At 37.2% G+C, this 21,109-nt stretch overlaps 1 protein-coding gene across 12 annotated transcripts in view; it reads right to left on the bottom strand.

The window, feature by feature from the left end:
* DGLUCY (D-glutamate cyclase) overlaps positions 1-21,109 on the bottom strand; it is a 56,173-nt gene that overhangs the window by 5,931 nt on the left and 29,133 nt on the right. For 10 of the 12 annotated variants that reach the window (XM_054827141.1, XM_054827142.1, XM_054827140.1 and 7 more), the window contains 8 exons: positions 20,676-20,798; positions 18,244-18,441; positions 15,919-16,179; positions 15,351-15,450; positions 13,443-13,591; positions 8,925-9,044; positions 7,107-7,258; positions 1,248-2,622 (listed from right to left, as the gene is read on the bottom strand). In XM_054827141.1, the coding sequence (XP_054683116.1) occupies positions 2,479-2,622; positions 7,107-7,258; positions 8,925-9,044; positions 13,443-13,591; positions 15,351-15,450; positions 15,919-16,179; positions 18,244-18,441; positions 20,676-20,798 (1,247 nt within the window). In that variant the 3' untranslated portion in view covers positions 1,248-2,478. The other 2 variants (XM_054827146.1, XM_054827148.1) reach the window with 2 other exon arrangements.

Below are 21,109 nucleotides of genomic sequence, written 5' to 3'. Positions count from 1 at the left end.
TTCTAGGATGAAACATTTGTTGTCCTGTTTATACTTTACTTCTTTACAGTTACCCATGTTGTTTACATTAGACAGCTGGAATGCAGAGCATGGCCTATTACATCAAATTGTCATCTGAAGGATTAAGGCTTATTTGAGTTGGTACTTTGATGTGGTTGGCTTTTGGTCAGCTGCTGCAGTTTAAAATCAGATGGAAACTTGTGTAATGGAGTCCATCATTTTGCTCCAGTTCTCAACATTTGACCTGCTAACCCGCAAGAGAAGGGGGAGTTTTTTCTTCATTTGTTTTTCTTTTTTTATCTCTTTTCTTTTTCTGAAGTCATTTTTTTATGCATTCTTTCTATATTGTAACTGTTAGGCTTAGGCTGCAGAACTGTAACCAATATAGAAGGAAGGTAACTCTCACCCAGAGCTTTTCTTTCTGTCTCAGGCAGAACAAAGTCAATCAAGGGTCCTACTCTGGTTGCTAGAGATAAGCTATGCATTGCTATCGGATTAAATACAGCGCTGGGACTGCACAGGAGAAGGGATTTTAAAAACACACATTAGAGAAAAAGACAATTATTACATTTTATATTTCTTAATGAACTCCATTAAAACTTGTATTTTGGGGAAAAAAAGAGCAAAAGCTTACTAAATTAAGGGTTTTTTGACAAAAGTTAGTGTTTGGAAAGAATAATATACATTGCACCTGTTAGCGTAGTATGTCAGTAAGCTGCTAAGCACATAGCACACAGAGAAGGAAATCAGTTGCTTCTCTTCCCAGACAGACATGTTTAAATGATGCTAACTTCATTTTGTGGGTTCTGTGTAGCAGTGAACATATGCCACCCTGCGGGGTTACTGGCTTTGGCAAAAACCTCAGGCATTCATATGAAATATTTTACTTAATAGTTATAGTTTGGAGACTTCTAAAGGAGCTATTTTCTAATTATGAAACTTCAAAGGTAGTTTCACTGCAACATCCTTCAATAAGGCTTTAGATAAAATGAATCTAAACCAAATGACTGATCCATAAAATAAACGTTGGGAGCTTTGGTGAGTCTGATTGTCTAGCAGTAAGTCTGGCATTAAGATATCTTTCTGTCACTTGTTCAATTGTTTTAAGTCTTTCAAAGCTGTGTATCCTCAAGGACTTCAGAAGATTAACGGTCAAAGTATGCTGGTGTCTGTGGTATGAACTGATTTTTATCATTCTCAAAAAGTTATGTGCTTGTCTTATCTAAGAGAAGGAAAATAAAACTCACTTGCCAGAAAGAAAAGTAGATACCAGGTGTCGCTGGCTGCTGGAAGTCCATTGTCCTTTGAAAAAAGCAGTGGCTAAACTGAACTGCCGCTCTCATCCTGCTAAAGCACACTGTTTTGATGCTCGCCTTTTGTACCATTATAATCATTGTATGGCAGCTAAAGCATCAGTGCCTGTGAGATGCAGTGTCAAATATACCCTGTCCTCTCTGCTGTGAGAGCTGACAACTAGCAGAACTTCAGCCCTGACAATCTTCTGGAGTTGAAGTAAAATCACAGCTTTAAATGGCAAAAGTCAGGCACAATTCACAACCATTTGTCATGTACTGGTTCGGCGTTAGGAGGCCTTTGAGATATAATTTAATTTTGCTTCACTCAGCCTTGTCAGGAGCTGAGTTTCTATAACTGGAATTAATCTAAATGTTCATTTACATAATTTCATTTCATACTGAATGCAAATTTTTTTTATTTCTAATGATGTTTTAATTTCTAAGCATTAATTTTTAATCACTATTTATGTGTTTAATTCATTTATTCTTAACAACAGGGTACCCTGAAATGCCTACAACCTCTCTGTGTTACCTGAAAGGGACAAAATATTGAAATGGTAAAGTACTAATACGAAGGAGGCAAAGGGTATAGCCTGCCCTTTACACAGAATGTCTGCAATGCTGCTCTTAGTTTCATTAGCTCAGTTAGCTCTCCACTTCTCGTCCACAAACTATCTACCACCGTAAGAAGAGAGCCTACAGGAGGTGTGCAGGGGGGCTGTATTTAACAACTGTCGCTACTGTAACACTTTCTGGGGTTTTTTTGTTTGAACCTCCCCTCTCCACCGCAGCTTTTTTCCCCACCACAATGTATTTTCAAATCCAAGTTGCTGTAGGGGTTACTTCCTGTTGCAGTTATGAGGTTAGTAAAACAGGAACAGCAATGAAATAATATTTCATTTTAATGACAAGCTTTCTTTGTAAAAGCCAGATTACCTCTTAGTATATAGTATCATTTAATATCCATTATAAAATTACAGAAAGAAAGCTAGACCAAATCAGCATGATGATATCCCCTTCTCGCTTCACAGAGATGTTGTAAGGGTAACAATGAAAGGTTGTGTGCGGCCAAGACACCAGAGATGAAAAGTCATCTCTTTCTGACCTTTTATACCTTGTGAGAGCCTAGGAAATAAAGAAATAACATGGGAGCAATTCTTGATATCGAAATCATTTGGGGCAGTCAGTGCTGTGCTTCTCGCAGCAGATTTTCAATCATAAGCGAATGGGTGTTGTAGAAGGGCAGCCCGTCCACTTCCATTTCTAGGCTGGCAGTTTTTCCACTGCGGACCCTGTGCCGCACAAGTGTTTTCAGAAGCTTTTCTTCCTTAAAAACCCAAAGAAATAGAATATAATTAAAATCCTGAATCAGACAAGAGCATTCATCAAGATTTTTATTTTAAACTTATTTAGGGGAGGCTCAGACCACATCCTCCATATTAATTTTGGATAGCAATTTGCTAACACCATTTTAAATTGTCCCAGAGAATGTACGTAGTGTCTGGAACTTAGGGACTGACAAAAGGCTCATATTCTTCACTACTGAATGATACTATTTTCTCCACGCTCCCTCACACAAAGCCGCTGGTGACGATACAGAAGCATGAATCCTTTCTGCCTGGTTTCACGTTCCCATATTGCATAAAACAGAATCAGAGGAACCTCCACCCAAAGTATCTCAAAAAACTACCTGTCACTTCCCCAGCGTAGCAGCTGGCTGCGGATGCATTTTAAAGGAAAAACAATAGAAAGGAAAGAGGAGACGTCAGGAAAAAAGATTACAGGGAGTACCTGAACAGGCTGCGCGATCACACTGCCTGCATCTTCTGTGATCTCTGCGTGCCTTTTGCTTTCTGTCCTCTTTTCCTACTGATTTTATGAGAATTCTGATTGCTTAGAAGAGGGATGGGGAAAAAAAGAAAACCCCAAAGTTGTGCTTCCTTGGGATTCTCTGAAATAGCAGATACTTTACTTTGTTTAGAACTGCAACTCAATTTCATGTTTATAACAGTTATTTTCTTGCTTAACAGTAATGTAAGCAGATAGTAAAGTGTGTTCCAAGTTGAGCTGTTAAAGTACACAGAGGGAACAAAATCCTTGGTTGTGAGCTACGGGCCAGTTAGCATTGCGAGATGAAAAGATGGAATAAAAATCAGCTCTGAAAAACCTCAGGTTCTATGAATGGTGAAATTAGAAGGTCTGGTTTCAAATGGGCGTATGTCTAGCATAAACTGCTTTACTTTTCATTTGACATGAAATGTACACAGTAAAACTCTTTCTACTGTCTTAGTATTTACTATAAAAAGAATTTATTTCTCTAATTCTATTAATAAAAATCTAAGAAAAATAAAAAGCTTAGTCACGTCTCAGCTTCTCCCCGCCCCAAGCCCATGGTAATTTACAGAAGACTTTGAAATAGTCACAGACCTATCTTTTTTCCCCTTTTTTTGCTGGTCTTTGGCCTACTACTCTGTTTCTATTTGTGTGAGAGCCTGCCTTGATGGAAATTGCTACTGAAACTGCCCTACTGGTGTCCTCCACAAACAGTTTTATAGGCTGAAGTACTTCTTGTGTGATTTTCCTACACAATAACCTCTAGCAAAGTCCTTTGTCTCCTGGATGCAAATTAATGATGAAAAAATTATGAAGTTCAAATGTCTAATATTCTCTTATTAAATGTTAAAGTCTGTTCTAGGAAGACTTCTAAACCATAAAGAACACAATATCTTTAAATCTGAATTTAGACACAATATGATTGTATCTTACATAATATTGCATATGGCCAAAACATAAACATTTCTAGAAAGAATTAAAGCCTACTTTGCATAGTCAATTAGCAGAGAAGTTAGTATAATTTTTATAAAGATTTGGTTTATACTTCCTGGTAATGCGTCCTAGTTCTTAGCTGTAACAAAGTTAAATGAGACGCTGGTTTTCTATTAAAGAAAAAATATACATAGTTACATGGTGTCAGTCTTGACATTATGTAATGATACAGCAACCATACAGCTATTTAAGAAAATTATCTGGATAGATCAGTAGCACTAAAAAGTGCTACTTTGTCATTTATAAAATTATAAATATACACCAGCGAAGTTAAGCACCTGATCTTTCTGCATGAGAGAGTTTTTTCTTAGCACTAAGTGTCTATATGCAAAGTAGCAAATTAGATCTCTCATGTCACAGAATAGATACCTGAATTAGATAAGCAAAACATCATTTCTTACTTGAATTGTTTCTCCTATGTATTTACATACTAGTCCTCTGATCTGCTTACATGGCGAAAAAAGGCTTGCTTCCTTAATATTATTTAACTATGCCTGAAAAACTTGATGCTATTGTGTCTATTTGTAAGGAACATACACAATTACAGTACCCTTCCTTAATTGCGAAGTGCTGCAATTTGCTCACAGTTCTCTATTTAGTAAATAATTACATTGGGAGTGGGGTAACCAGAAAAACAAGCAAATTAATAGAAAAAGAACTTGTTAATTTGCATTTTTTTCAAGGGAAAAAAACTTCCTTATGAATCTCAAAGCTAATAAAGAATACTAAACCAAATGTCACACCTTTATATATTGCTGATTTATAAAGTAATTCATATTCTTATAGGTCATAGTTTCAAAATAAATACTAGGCAGTTCATTTCTTACCATTAATGAAGAGTTCAGTGAAAGAACAACTGCCTGGCATATTAACCTGGTTGTGAGATGCAAGGAAACACAGAGTTGACTGTAGGATGCTCAGCACTAGCTGTGTATGAATTAATTTATTTCCCTACAGTCACTTCAGTGTAAAAATACCACAAACATCTGAAAAATACCGTATTAACCAACATCATTATGATTCAACTCCACAACTGAAAGGTAAGTAAAGATTCTTTAGATCAAATTGAGAACTTGATGAGCAAGAAACAACAAGGAACAAACACTTTCCAGTATCTCTTATTAAAATGTAGGTCAAGACTAATCTGTGCACTTAGAACAATCTCAGCGTTTTGTTCAGTGGGGATGGAGAGCTCCACAGTTCTGGGGTTTGTTACAGTGCTTGACCACCAGGCTGCAGAGAAATAATCTTTGTGTTTCAGGAGAAGTCTTCATTTAGTTATTACGCTCTATAGTTTTCATGGAAGGAACGCCATTTTTGGAAGAAAAAACCCCCCACATTATACGCAAGCTGTTTGGTGCTTAGGCACTGCTTCACATGTCTTCTTTCCAATTACAGACAAACATGAACACTGAGGTGGGTATGTGTGGTGGTGCTCTTTATCTTACTAGGGTAATTATTATAGCATTAAAAGTAACTGCATTGGGCAGAAATTAGTCATATAAATGGTCTGAATTTTTTTTTATACTAATGGAGGATATGAACACTAATGTGTTTGATCTTCTACACTGTTTATTGTTGCATGATTTATAATTAAAGATATATTCTCGGCAGACACTTTGTAATTTTCTCTCCTCCACAAAACTGTTTCCATTAATTTTATCTCAATAGTTTTTAGTATTGCACTTTCAATAACCCATTATTGGCTCATTATCAATATTCCCAGCTGTATAGCTTAGTAAAACAAAAACAAGAAGGATTTCCTGTACACAATATCACATTTAATTACAGTATCTCATTACCAGGAATTTTGATCATAGTTTTTAGGATATGTCAATTTAAAGGCAAAAAAATTAGAGGTAACTGGAAAAAAAAACATGGAAAAGTGAAAAGTGATTAATCTATTTTTGGAAAAGATTGCACCAAAAGGTGCCATATGCTTTGTTAAGTTAAAAGATAAGTGGCTATATGGCTATGCTAAACGTTGGGATCAGTTTCAGCTTTACGACCTTCAGATGAAAAACCAAAATAGCAAGAATTAAAATACTTAAGTGGTGCTTTGTTGGAATTTCACACAGAATGTACTGTCATCTCAGCAGAAGTATTCCACTGTTGTGGGCAGTATCTATGGTAGAGGGATTAAATTTTGCTTAGCATTCTTGTAGGTCACAAACTTACTGGTTTTGTACTCTGGCAGAGGTAATCTGCCAATAAAACTGACCTGAAGTTCCTAAGTAATGGTGGAACAAACCTTACTTGATCGTTGAGTATATTTTTATTTTTTTAAATACTGCCAAGTTTAAAATAGAGCCATGTGCTTAGCAGGATGAGCACAGATCACAGTCATTTCTCACCCCTCAGTTGTTTTACTTTTTCTCAGTCTGAAAGCATTGCATTCCCAGAATATCACACTGTTCAGAGCTGCATTAGACAAAACACATTTAAAAATATGCAGCTGCAAGTTTTTCTCCAACTTTAATTTAGAAACATTCAAAACTACTTATAGAAAGGTTCTAACATAACTAGAAAAGGCGGAAAGATCATAAGTAAGGTGCAAAGATTAGAAGTGTGGAGTGGCTTCTGTATTAGGACTGTGACTTTTGGTTTTGAAAGAGAGACATCTAAAGGAGGATACAACAGAGATTTATAAAAGCATGAACAATGCTGAGGAAGTGAACGAGGAATTTTAATCACTGTATTGCAATACAAGGATATCTTGCACTGCCCGTAAAATTGTAGCAGAGCCTTGTGCTGGAAGTTGCAGCACACGAATACATTCATTTTCAAGGGTTTTTATGTTCAATCTATCTTGAAACCTTTGCAGAATATTCTCAGTACAGTGTGGCTGCTCGTTCACCAGGGATTCCCAAAAGTCAGCAAAGGACCATGTTGCAGTCAGCTATTGAACTGGACTAGGCAGCATTTAGCGGTTGGTAGCCAGTTCCATCTGCATGTCACAAGCAAGTCACAACGCCCAGAAATTACCTTGGTAACCGATGGAAGTGCTGATAGCCAGACCATCTTCTTTGATAACTGTGGAAACCCAACAGCTTTCCTCAGATAGCGGTCATGTATTTCACAGGTGCTGAGAATATACAGAGCACAAGCAATGGCATAGCCTCCCCAGTTAGAGACCCCTGCAAAACAATGTCACTGTGAAACCAAACTGTAAAAAAAAAGTAAAGAATGGTTATTGCAAAGATACCTAACCTGCATAAGTCATTAGGCACGTACAATGGAGTCTCATGTAGCAATGGTGAAATGGAATGTGGATATGAATTAAATATTGACATGAATTTGGAGCATTTATTTCAGAAATACACAATGCTTAACGTATTAAAATGTTTTCATTAGTATTTCAGATTGAACTTCTGCAAGTTTCCATCTAGCTTAGTTTGTGATTTGTCTTTCCAACAAAGCAAAAACTCAAACAGGCATTGTCTATAATACAATTCCACTTGGCTTAATGTAAAGTCCATGAACCGTGAGGAGCTGTGTTACAGCCCAGTGTCTGCTTTTACCCACGCAGAGGTAGGAGATTTTGACAAAGCATCCTGAACCAGGCAAATCTTCACTGATGTCAGATTTTATAATGGAATTCTGTACCACTGCCGAGAATCCCTTTTTGGTCACAAATGATGAATGATTAAAGAGTTCAGCTATTTTATAAGATATGAAGCCATGGTGAAACTAATTGTCCTTGTTGATGTGTCCTTAGTGCAAATGTCATGTACAAAAAGACATTCTAACATAGTTAATATCCATAAATATTTGTACACTGTTATCAAATCAATCCACACAGTCTTGTTTGACAGCTTCTTTGGCAAGACTGTATTGGAGATCATTAGGTTTGAAATGTGCTGTAAGAAGTTACCTCTGCTGCCTGACACCTTTTTTGCAGAAATGCAGAATAGCAAAATTGTCAAAAGTGTGGAAGTTGTTTTAGTGCATGTAGTTTTCCACACATAAACATCTCCAAACCTCCACCTCACTTCCCTTTGCATGGTCTGGGTGTGACAGTTGCTTTCAAAGTAAAAATCATCAGAATTGCCAAACAAGCCACCGTAGATATTATATACATCTAGCCAGAAGAAGTAGATGTAATTATCACCACACTCTCATTTCTCCCCAAAAATTGCTGGTTTAGTATCAAGAGTGTTAGATACCCAGGTCAGAAACCTAGAGGCCTCAGCCTAAGTACAATAGGGACCATTCAGTTCATAAATTGGTCCTTGCTGAACACGTCTCTCTCACTGCAAATTTTATTTCATGGTGGTTAAGACATTAGGGTAGACGAGAATTTTAATTATAGCATTCAGCTTTTGTTGTACATTAAGAATGTACATCTGTCCTTGAGTGGCCAGTGAAAGGACTTCTCATCTCTTTGTGCAAGAGCAATGTGACTGATGACCCTGACAGGCTCACACCCACAGAAGCTCATCAATTATACTGACAATTCCTATGTGCATAGACATTTTAATTCCCACATAGATCACTCCTGCAGTCTTCCTTGTTATTTTATTTAAGGTGTGATTTTTAAAGAATATTCAGGACTTGCCCAACTATTTCCAGTTAAATACACTTTCTTCATGGAACATCCTCAATTTTCAGTCATTCCTGCTGGAATCATAGTTGCTTAACTATTCAGAAAATGCACATAAACCAGAGACAGATTTGTTTGCTAATGATGACTTTGTCATACAAAGAAAGGGCCAATAGAAATTAGTTGGAAAGACAGATGTTTTCTTGTCAGTTCTATTCTTAAACATCGGCAACTCTCCCACACCCCAAAAAATCTCTTACCAGCTATGACAGTAAAATCAGCTTCAACATCACAAGCTATAACATCTCCATTTTTTATGTGCTTCTTTACAGCATCTTTTACTTTGCCCATTCCTAATTCATTTCCTCCATCTCCGACACCTTTATTAAAAGAGAAGAAGACCAAATGAGTATGAACCCAGCATATAACTAACAATCCATTTAGAAAGCACCCAGTGTCTTCCCCAGAGTCTCTGTGACAGTTAAGGGCTCTGTACGAGACGATTTAGCCTTTTTCATCAAAAGTGTCTAAAAACAGAAGACTCTGAAATAGTTGAAAGCATCGCCAATCACATGCTAACCTATAAGTGTACATATGCGATGTATGCTGTACTGGTGCATGCAGAAGAAATCAAAATTACCAAGCGCTCATGAGCTGCAGACAGAATTAAGATAGTAAACTTTGCTTACGGAAGGCCTTAAACGAGTATTCTGTGTAATGCATTATCATAAGTACATTAGCACAAATAGAGAAAGAAGATAGAAAATGAATCCCAAATAACCTGAGAAATTAGCCTATGATTCTATAATAAAGCAAGCATAGAAAACTTCGGCTTGTTACAAGTTTTAATTACAAAACAGAGATTAAAAGTAGCAATTATTGCAGAAAGATGAGCAAAAATATGCATAAGGTCTTTGGCAGAAGTAGGACTTACTGCACTGGCAATCTGTTTTACACAGATCACTATCGTTGTGCAACAGGATACGAAAAGCCCAACCCTGTGTATTATTACTGTTTTCATTTTTTCTAGTAATTTAAGAAAAAAATAGTTAGTCTTTATAAAAGTTTTTTTTAGTGTTCTTATATTCAGGGTGTGGGGCCTTGATTTTTGTTGGTCAAACAGAAAAACTATGTATTTGTCTCAGTGATTTCAGTAAAATCAGTGGGACCTATGTCATTTCAGAAAAATTCTGAGCAACCCTATGTTTGGGACATAAAATTGTTAGATGTTGTTCAGAGATCTAGAGATGAGGGTAAGACATAAACTAGCAGCTTACATGAAAGCTGGATAGTACCTCTAGTCTCTTACCAATGTATTAAAAAAATGGAAAAAAAATCCATCTATTTAAATGGAAATGAACATTTCTCTTTCACCTGTTAGTCCAAATGGCATGTTCTCAAGTTTGAAGATTTTATAGAAAAAATCCTAGGTAATGTCTGTGAAACAGAACAGTGAAGAGCTCCAATTCCTCACTGCAATGTATAGTATTTGAATTTGAAATGTGACTGTGCTCTAATGCATAGCATGTGTTACAGGAGAGAAATTACAGTATTTATAATTTATACTTCAAGCCCTGAAAATTGATAAATTTAACACTTTTAGTAACTGCATAAATATCTCACATAAGTCTGTAGCAAATTTCTTCTTTAAGTGAAATCGAAAGTTATTTCTCACTGGCAATTTTTTTTTTAACTCCTTAAGTTTATATAGTCAAGGAGAGTGTAACTGAGTGACACATAACTTACATAAAAGGATTTGCCATGAAAGAGCTAATCTTTTTTCTTACCTACTTTAATAATCTGTTCACATTTATTCTGGCATTGGGATTTAATGGTGCGTTCCAAAATCTGTTTGTTGGTTGTACTTTTCAAACAGGTAATGACATAATCATAGTGTGTATAAATATGGTAGTTACTACTCTTTTGTAGGAAGCCACATGATGTTTTGATTTTTCTTATATTCAAAATCTAAAATTTTGATCTTAATGTTCTTAAAAAAGGCTAAAATGATCTCTTGTCCTTCGAAGATCATCACCAGCCCCTTTAGCTGAAAGACACTAATCTGTTGCTCAGGGTTTTTTGTATCAGCCTTGCTTTGCTTTGTCTTGTATGTGGAAGTCCTGTCACCAGGATGGTTATGCGGTTAGGAGATCTACTGCTGTGGATGGATCCCATTAGCATTACACTGGGAGGAAAAGAACACCACACGGAAAATTTTCCTGTACCATCTGTTTTCTTCTTCCTCTACACATCGGCAGAGGACTACATGTTACTGTAGATTTCCAGCATGAGATTCCCCTGACAAAACGCAGCCATCTACATGTGAGCTAGTCAGCTAGACTTATTTTAACGTCAGCAGAGAGAAACAGACCCTTCAAACATTCAGTTCATCTCACCCCAAGGCAGACATCTCAAATATAGACGTCTGAAAATAGACAAGATGAATCCTCTTCTCCTAAATGCCTGAATGCTTTCCAGGCAGAGGAAAAATAGTTCTGTCAGATATTCCATGCAAGTTTTCACTGACTACGTTGGTTTCTGAAACTACATTCATGAAAAATGCAGGAAACTTCAGTCTTCTATGCTAAAAATCATTTGTATGAAAGGGAAACAAGTGTGACCACATTTTTTACATGCAGCACTTTGGAAAGCTTTTCATTAGCTCCTGTATAAATAGCATTTAGCTATGTCAATTGTATGACAGCTGAAAAAAAATAGCATGTGGTTTCAGTAACATCTCTTAATCTTTTATTTCAGTCTTTTGTGGAAAATGAGTCCTTTCATCCACAGTCTTTTATGTCTTCTTATTTTGTATATTCCTGAAGGTTGCTGCTTATTCCATGACTTTTTATGATACTGGTACCCATATAGTTGTAGACATCGTTCATGATTTGTCTGTGCTCAGACTCCTAGATCAGATTTTTTTTTTAAACACAGATCTTGTTTGACAGCAATTAATCAGCATGTAACAAATGTTCTAATATTTCCCCTCTCCACCTACTAGCACAGGACTTCTTGCCACTGAGCACACTATATAAAGATTTCTGTAAGGCTGAAAACTTGATCTTTATAGTATCCTTTTCCAATCTATAAAGTTATCTGAGAACTCCACCCTAATGGGTGCTGTACAGTATTTGCATTGTATTTTGGAACTAGACATATGCCTCCAAATTCCTACTGACCATGAAGAAAGTCAAAGACAACCCCACCAGAAAAATTATTAGAATTAGTAGCAATACATTATCATCAGTAATGAGAGACAAGATGCAAAGGCCACAGCCCAGATTCATGCCTTGTTAAGCTAGGCTTTGCAGAAATACATTGAAAAAGCCAACAGCTATCCCGAGAAATCATAATCAAATTAAAAAGCAGACACAAAAAGTTAGTGTGATAAGCAAAATAAGAAATTGTTAACTAGGTAACAGACAATGTAAGAAAGAATTACATTGTTTTGTCTATAGCTACTCAATTAGTTCTGCAGTGTAGAATACATCTTTATGAAAGAGGGCTTTTTCTATCCTTATTCAGTCAATCTTCAGCTTCTCTGCTGAGACTGCCAACAGAGTGCCATCTAGAGTGCTGCTTTTTCAATGTTGGAAGTTACTCCTTAGCAATAGGACAAAAATTTGAATTAAACCTAGGTAAAATGTATTACAAGTTTTAAGATAATACAAAAAAATACCAATGAACTCTTCTGCTATACAGCTTTTAAATTATTCCAATACAGTGAAATCAGACTACGCATTATCTCTGCAGGAGCTCTCTAAATTCTGTGGAAACATTTGAAAAATATTACTACTGAGAAGTCAAAGTTCCAGTGCTTTTGTAATATTTAGGAGTGAGTCCACAGTACTACAAGAAGAAAAAAAGACAGATCAGCAGACAGATGTGACTGAAATCAGCCTGGCATGTACAGTTATTTCTAATTTTGTTTCTAATATTTATATAGATTATATATCTCCGAAGTCCATTTTGGGCCACACAGTGTTGCACGAAGCATCTAATTATACAAGGGTGTTGTACAACAGTTTATATATGTCTGGAAATCCTTGATCTATGGCATATTGTTTCAAAACCTAACACAAGTCAGTTTTCAGGAAAAAAAAAAGGACTATGGATAAAAGAGAGGAGCACCATGTTGACAAGAGTACTCTTATTAGATGTATTAGTCAATGTTAATGTAGTTTTGTTAGGAAAGACAATGTACTCCTTTAAAGATTATTATTGTATATGTATGTTTTGTTAGAGAAGGCACTATTATAATAGATGCAAATATGCAATCCCTGCTCAAGAGAATGTACTGCTAAAAGGCAATATAAACTAAGATTCTGTCCAGACTGCTGTTTTAACACAGGTGTAACAATCATAAAAATAACTACAGTATTTTAGTAAGTAATGTTTCAATTCAGTAGACATTTGCTTTCTGTGCTGCCTTTCACACATAAAATACAGGCTAAAGTCAGTGTCAAAAACTACACTTAGAGAAGCACGTGTATGCACGCTGATGGATAGGTAATACACACATCTGGGCTTGCTTTTTTTGTCCTTAAATAACTTTGAAACCAAGCCCTTCATTTTTTTTGGTTGTGAGAACTCTTCAAAAGAAACCTCTAATTTTTCTCCAGCAACGGTCTCTAAATTCAACCACGACAAACAGCTGTAGCCCACAAGCAGTTAGTGATTCAGCACCTGCCTCCTGCTCCCCTTCACTTCCAGTAACAGTTCCTGTTCTGTGCTTCTCTTGCCTCTGAAAATATAACACAAAAACTCAGATATACCTGTTGTTGTGACTCCTGGAATGGTTCGTGCAGCCAAAAATAGTTCATCTATAGGATCCACGAGATGTTTAATGTTAACTTTCCTGGCATTGTAATAATTGCCATCAGCAGCCATCCCAGCACGCTCTATTGCTATCAGGTGATCAAATCTGGTTAGAGACGAGTGAAAAAACACAGGAGAAGAGTCAAAGCTGTGATTCTCACATAACAAACTCTTCTGTTGGCTGCTTCTCCTGTTGTGCTCTTTTGTTGTTCTACTTTTTGACCATTTGGGACTCAAGGTAAAACTTGGATACTGTTTTGTTATTTCAGAATGCAGTTCTCTATGGTTTATTTTCAAAGGCTAGTCTAGTTCCTTTATAGCTTTAGCATAACTCCCTCAAACCACATTTGCCACCAAGAAATGGAGAAGTTCCTGAAACCCTCCTAGCCAGCAATCCGTTGGGTCAGCCATCTGGCCTTGCTCTGTTTCATGCTAAAATATGTAGTACCTTTTAAGATGTTAGTCTCTATAAGTGTTTTCAAAGAAAACACAAAAGTGGCAAATTAATGATCATCTAAATCCTTGTTAGTGTAAATACAGTCTCTGCTTAAAGTACATTGCGTGGCAAATGTTCCTTTGTTTCTAGTTAGGGAGTTTTTTGTTTGGGTCTTCAGATTTGGAGGATTTTTCTTTAAGTCTATGGCTATTTTGCTAGTTGTGAAAGTAGACAGATGTACTGCAGATGGCCTATGTTTTAAGCAGAATTTTCGTACTCAGTGCTGATGCTGTATGTTAGAATTAAGTTATTTTGCTTCTGTTTCCTCAATTTTACTGTCAAGAGGTTACTAATTCTGCTGAATTACTTAATGTTTTTGTGGGTGGGTATCTCCCACTGTGACTCCAGATACCTTAAGCAGGTTAGTTGTCTACTTTAAAGAAACGGTTACTTTAGCTTTTTGGGACTGTGGGATCAATTGAAATAGAAGCTGCCTGTAATTATATTATGCATAGCTGTAAAACAATACATAAAAAATGAAGACACTATCTTGCATACTATTACAGCATACAATTATTGCATATACTAACCTGTGGAAAGAAATGGGACTTGAGTAAGCTGATGAAGCAAATACCAGGGTGAAAGATCTTTTTATTAAAGAGAGCAAACTGAAGGTAACTACATTAGAATGCTTTACAAGGAATGAGCAACATATGCCTACTTGAAGGAAATGTAAGTTGCCTGCTAAGTAATGAAATGTGTGTACAGCTACTTAGCAAATTCTCCAGTGCATTCACCCTAATCACACACTTTGTATAAATCTGAACTTTTGCCCAACATTGTATACTCAACAATGCATATGATAACAGTTGAAATCAATATTGAGAAATGCATGCACGCAGCCGTGGCTGCCTAAAGACAGCAGGATGATTACTTTCACACTATTACAAACACACTCCCTTTTATTAAATCAGATTCCCCAGTTGTCAGACTTGAGCCAAAGCTCTAGAAAGCGAACACACTCCTTTTCCTAGTCTTTTCCTAGATTCTCACTGACTCTGACATAATACTTCCCCTTTCTGATTTTCTCACTGATTTAAAAACTGGTACAATAATATAGTGTGTGTGTATGTATCTATGGGATAACAGCTGAAAAGCTTTTAAAAACTTTTCAAAGGAAAGGAGTTATTGACGTATGAAGTATTGTTTCTTTTTTTGTACTCCAGAAATGCACAACTGCAGAATAACATGGAATTCTGTACTCACGTGTGCTCTAATACCAATGTTTGGCTTCAAAGTTTGTTCTGTTCCTTCCAAGTCTTAAGGATTTACTTGTAACCATTACGCCTTCTTAGATCATGGTCATTATTTTTATCATAACTTTACACCGTAGAGGTGTGACCCGTTCTCAAAAACTGAATACACATACCTAGGTCTTCCAGGATTCCCATTCTCGCACAAAAACATTAAAGCTGAATCAGCACTTTCCCTTTGAAAACTCAATAGAGGGACAGGTCTCTTCAGGATTCCTACAGGAAAACAAAATACAATTCTGGTATTATGTACAGGGTTTTTTGATGTACATTTGAGTAACTTTAAAAACAAAAAAGAGCAAGCAGAACAGTTAGAATAGGAAGGACTCAATGTCTTTACACAGTCCCTGATAAGCTCCCTGCATCCTTACTTTAAATTAAACTCATTTGGATGTTAGTGGGACCTTGAGGTAGAAAACAGGTCTACAAGAATAAGAACAGACATCCAGAATTCATCACAAACAGCTAATCTGGAATCACTACCCAGCTATGCAAGCATTAACTTGATGCCAGCTAGGTTTAACAAAATGTCATCGTAGCAATGCTGATCACAACTTAGAGGATGAACTCTGGTTCATTCTCTGGAAAAAAAAATCCAACTTGTACTAAGTGACAGTGAGATTAACTGAAACAAACCTTGGCTCAAATAGGCAAGATAAAAACCTGAGAAAATGTGTGTCTTACCTAGTTGAACAGCCTCTTCAATAATCTTTTTATTCAGATTCATGGCTCTCTGATCGGTTACTATGGCAACCTCTTTCTCCAAGGCCTGCAACATGGCTGCAATAGCGAGGGCTCCTGGGGGCCCGTCATTCTCTTCTGGCGGCTCGTAAGTGAAGTGGGTAGGAAATCCAGTTGTTATCAGCACAGACCGAGCATGGGAGATAGACAGGCAAGCCTTCAGCAGCTCGTCCTGGCGGTGTAGATGAATTATACCCCGGTCTCCTATAAAAGTGTTTTTAAAGAGAGCAGTACACTTCAATATATCATTCTCCTTTTGACATTTCTGTGTGGGTGAACCTGCATACTTTAATGACATAACATGGGTTTAAAAAAAAAAAAAAAGAAAAACCTCTGTTCAAGGCAGGAATTGGGATAATTTCCTCAGGAAACCTAGGAAGGTGTAGGATATGAGTAATGAAGATAATGGGCTGTGCTTCCAGGTTAAGAATTTCAGTTAAGTGGATTTTGAAAATTACTATACCTAGCATTTCTAGGTATTCGTGTAAATAGCTTTTTCTGAGAGCTTATTGCATGTTGCTTCCTTTCCTTTGGCCTTCTGCTTTCCTCCGATCTGTGGTGAGACATGTTTGACCATGCCTAGATACTAAAGCTGGACTGCAACTCAAGTATCCCAGATCTCACAGAAGTTTTGATGCAGATTTCAGATGAGTAAGCTGGTCTTTTGTCTGTCTTTAACTCCATCCCTTTAGGGAAGAGCTAATTCCCAAATAAATTCCACTTCATGAAATGATTAACCACAGAAGTGAGGTTTCAGAGACATGGCAAGTTACCAGGGGGCTTTATAAACTCAGTTAATACAGTGGTATCCAGGTGACTGCTAAAAGATCTTGTAACACTTTATGCAGCAGAGAACCATGTTATCTGATCTTGAGAAATAGGTGAATATTAACCGATGCCTCTTCTCATGGGTCAGCCTCTAAAGAGGCAATGCTGTGTTATCTGTGCGTGTCTTTCATTGTTCAAACACTTCCTCTCCCCTCTCCCTTCCCCGGCACTCAGAAACACAAGTTCACAGCGCAGTCCTTTCGATTTGCTAGCACTCCTGAAAACCATGAATACCAGCATGACACACTGATATTCATGGGTTGATAGCGAGAGGTAAGTCCTCACTATTGTTTTCTAGCCTCCTCACATCATCTTTCTCACCTACCCCCATCGCCCGCCACACTTTCTTCTTTCTGTCCTCAGTTTCCCCCTTGCCATTTCGTCCTCTGTTCCTCCTACATAACATACAGGCAATATATAGATAGTGGACACAGAAAAAGTTCTGAGCAAAATTTAAGTAACAGAAGCAGGGAATATTAGTCCCTGAGAAGTGGGGTATATTAACTGAGATAAAGTACTGTACTCTCCTTTAGCAGTAAAATGAGCTAACTCTTAAGTTAGGCCCTGTATTTCTGCAGAGTATGGCATTGTGCCAAGCTGAACTCCAGAGAGAGGGAAAAGGAGAGGCCTTGTGAGTAAAAATAAACAGACCCAAACATATGCACACAGCCCAAACCCGGAGCTTGGGAGAGCCGGGTGTAAGCTGTTTTCCACTACTGCCTACTGATGTTTCCCATAAATTTTCTGAAATTCTCTGAAGTTGCAGCAGACAGAGGGGACTATTTAAGTGTGTATTTTGGGAACAGGCGAACTGAATAGCGCAACCTTATTTCCATCTCATCTGCCTTGTGCACACATGCAGCCCTACCTCTCAACCTTCTGTGGTGATGGGGTCACTGTGGTCCATCACACACCACCTTGGTGATGAATATGTCAGCAGAGCTTGATGTAATTCCACCCATCAGAGAGGGATGTTTGAAAAGCACACACAGCTACTAGAATTTTCTGGTAGGAGCACAGTAGCCATGAATATATGTTAAGAATTGTGCTATTTACTCACCCAGCAGGCTGAGGTGCCCTGTACTTTACATACCAATTTCAGTTTTATTCAGTAACAGTTCTTATTCTCTGTGGACTCTTCAGTCTGCTGTAAACTTCGATGCTTCTGTGTACTTTGAGAGTATACAGTCATCAGGATCAGATATTCCATTACCCATAAGGTTGAATGGTTTTGGCCAGGCTCTGATATTAAGTACGGTTACAGAAAATGTAAGACCTAGTTATATTAACTCGCTATATTCCACAAAGAATTTTTAAAATCTTAAAATTGCCATTAGATTCTTACTGTTTTCTTGAACTTTGTGGATATATAAAAAAGCAGGATAGGTCCTATCTACCTCATAACAAATCCATTAAAGGAAGAGGGGTTTTGTTTTTTACCTGGATCTATTCCAATTAGGGTCTCTAGAGTCTTTATCTTTTGGGCTGCTTCTGCTGATACTAAACTATAATGCAGAGGATCTTGAGAAATGCAGTGGACTTCGGGGGTTTCTCTTGAGGATCTGACTGCAACGTTGTCATTCTTTAGGTCAGTAATGAACATGCAGCCAGGAGAATGAGTAAAAGCTAACGGAGCTCCTAAAATGGGTGAAAAAAATTTCAATTAAACACGTTGTTATTGCAATATTTCGAAATATCAGAATGATAAAATCACAAAAAGCTATTTAACAACACAGAGTCCCTGTCTGATGGCACTTATATAAGAACAGGTGATATTTTAAGTTACACTGCAGCAATTAATACACTTTGAGAAAGAAATGTATGCATATACATCTGAAAATATTCTCACTTTTAAAAAGCTCATGTAGGTAGTTGAGATCAGGTTTTTCTACAATATCTTATTTGCTATAAATTTGAGGCAACTTAGGAACTGAACACTGGTACCCTCCAAGGAAGTCTGTCAGTCTGAAGTCTGAAAATTGGGTTTGACACTCATGAAGAAACTAGTGCATTGACATAAGAACAAGTTAATGCTTAAGTTTGCAGAGTGTGGTGGTGATATTGTTTCCATAAGAATAAATTAATTTTCTAGGTTCTAGACTGCTGCTGGAAGCTATAGCATGTCTCTCGTTCCTTTGAATATCCTTGTAATAGTGACAGGACAAAACTATGTCAGGTATTGCCTGCTGGCTAGGAGTAGTCCTTTATCGGATTAAGAAAATGGGGAAAAGCATGTCTGTGCAGTGTCCTGCTGACCTAGCTAGGAGACCTATAAACTGGCAAGGAATAATGACAAAAGGTGACCAGTAAGCCTTAGCAAAGGGAATCTGAGTAGCATCTAAAACTTTGGTCTAAATAAGACAGAACAGTAGCTCCCTAAACTGAAAATATTTGCTGTCCTTATACTAATTCCAGAAGTCTTGATCTAGATTATACTTGATTTGGCAAAATTGGTATGTTGTTGGATAAATCACAACTGGTACAAGCAAAATCTTACTTTGTTAGGATGGTGAAAAGGAAGGAGATATTTCTGTAACAAGTACATACGTGCTTGGTCTGTGCTGGATCTGTTGGGAGTCTATGGCTTGTTAATTTAAAAGCGGCTGGGGAACATGGTAGTTGGGGTTTAATATACCTCACCACACCATGTGAGTTTTGTGAGAATCTAGGCAGAATTTTAACTATCGAGATGAGAAAGGAGCACAGAAAGATACAAACTGACAAAAAATTCCTGGAATGCATTAATGACAACTGAGTTTAATACAGAAAATGGAGAAATAAACAAAAGTAAAAGGCAGGCTAGACAGCTGCTTTGGGAAAAGATTGTAGGGAGGTTGGTAATTTTTTTTTCTCTCCTTTCCCTGCAATGAGAATGCATGAGCAAGATGAATAAAACTGCTGGAGAACATGAAAAAGAACAGGATTTTTCAGTTTGGATTTGGGACTGGAGAAAAGGGGTTGTATGTAAGAAAAAGAAGTCTCTGCTCCTGGTGCTCAACATGTTGAGAGCAGGTTAGATAAAGATCTGTAAGGATGTAATAGATCCTGCAAGGAGAGAAGGACGAAGCAGATGACCTCCCAAGGCTCTCCTAGTTATACTGCCTATGACTATTAAGCTTCTTTTTCAGTAAGAACGAAAATATGAGATTTCATTCCACACTAGTGATTTAGAGCAGTGTGTAATACTGTCACTATGGTTTAGTTGCATTTTCTTACCCTTTGTGCTCACGCCTGTTATAAATGACTGGATAAAGTGCAGGACAGCTCTGTGTGGAGGACAAAGCTTCATTTATGTAAAGTGTGTCACGCTCCCTTCATTTTAGAACAAAACCTAAAAGCTCAGAATTCTTTTCCAGGTCAAGCAATTTGCTAGCTCTTGACAACACTTTGGAAAGATTTCTGGCTGCTTTTTCTTCCCCTCTTTTTTCTTTTTTCCCTTTATTATTATTTTACAGCAGTGTAATAAAAAATAACATTTTAAAAGGAAGAAGCTTAAAAAAGAATGCCTTTAAACTTCTAGTTTTTAATAATACTTAAAAAACATGTTTTGATGCTGAGAGCGCTTTGGATTTCTGCCTCTAAAATAAACAAAAGTGGTGGAATTTCAGTAAGAGCTTCCTTGAAGGTAGACCTGTATTTCACAGTGGAAAATAGTCCTGCCAAAGGTCTTTTTGTTGTTTGGTTGGGGTGGTTTTTAGCTCACCCTAAAATCAAGTCTGCTAATCAGCCAACTCATTCAGTTCATATTTAAGAAAAAAAAGAAAGAAAAAAAGGAAAGAAAAAAGAAAGAAAGAAAAAAAAAAAAGAAGGACGAGACAGAGAAAAAGAGATTGAAGGATAATTTCAAAAGCATCTCCAAATATAGTACATACTACAGCTGATGATTGCTTCTACTCCTGTTACTCCACAGGCCCAAAACACTGGAATATCACCGGGGTGAAGGTGAACTGGATCTCCATAATCTGGTTTGGAATGATCTTGTATTCCCAGCAGACCTGGAATTGATCAAAAATGAAATGATGAGAGATTCCAATTAAGCAGTACTACTGCGAAGCTGGGGGGGCGGATGCCAAACACCGTTCAGTGACACTAAGCTAGAACTGCAACAGTGGCAAGTCCCACTGAGGTGGCATATTTAGTTTTCCTTTGAGTGCGTGTCCCCAGAAACTGAGCTCACTTGTTTTCCCTTTTTGTACTTGATGACATCAGTAAAAATGTATTCGCTTTATTTCTGCAACAAAACGCAAGCTAGATGTCTATGCTGAGCTTCCAAGATGATATAAATCTTCTCTATCAACAGAAGAAT

The sequence above is a fragment of the Grus americana genome, chromosome 5 (genome assembly GCF_028858705.1).
Source record: "Grus americana isolate bGruAme1 chromosome 5, bGruAme1.mat, whole genome shotgun sequence".
Taxonomy (NCBI): domain Eukaryota; kingdom Metazoa; phylum Chordata; class Aves; order Gruiformes; family Gruidae; genus Grus; species Grus americana.
This window is presented reverse-complemented; position numbering and strand designations above follow the sequence as displayed.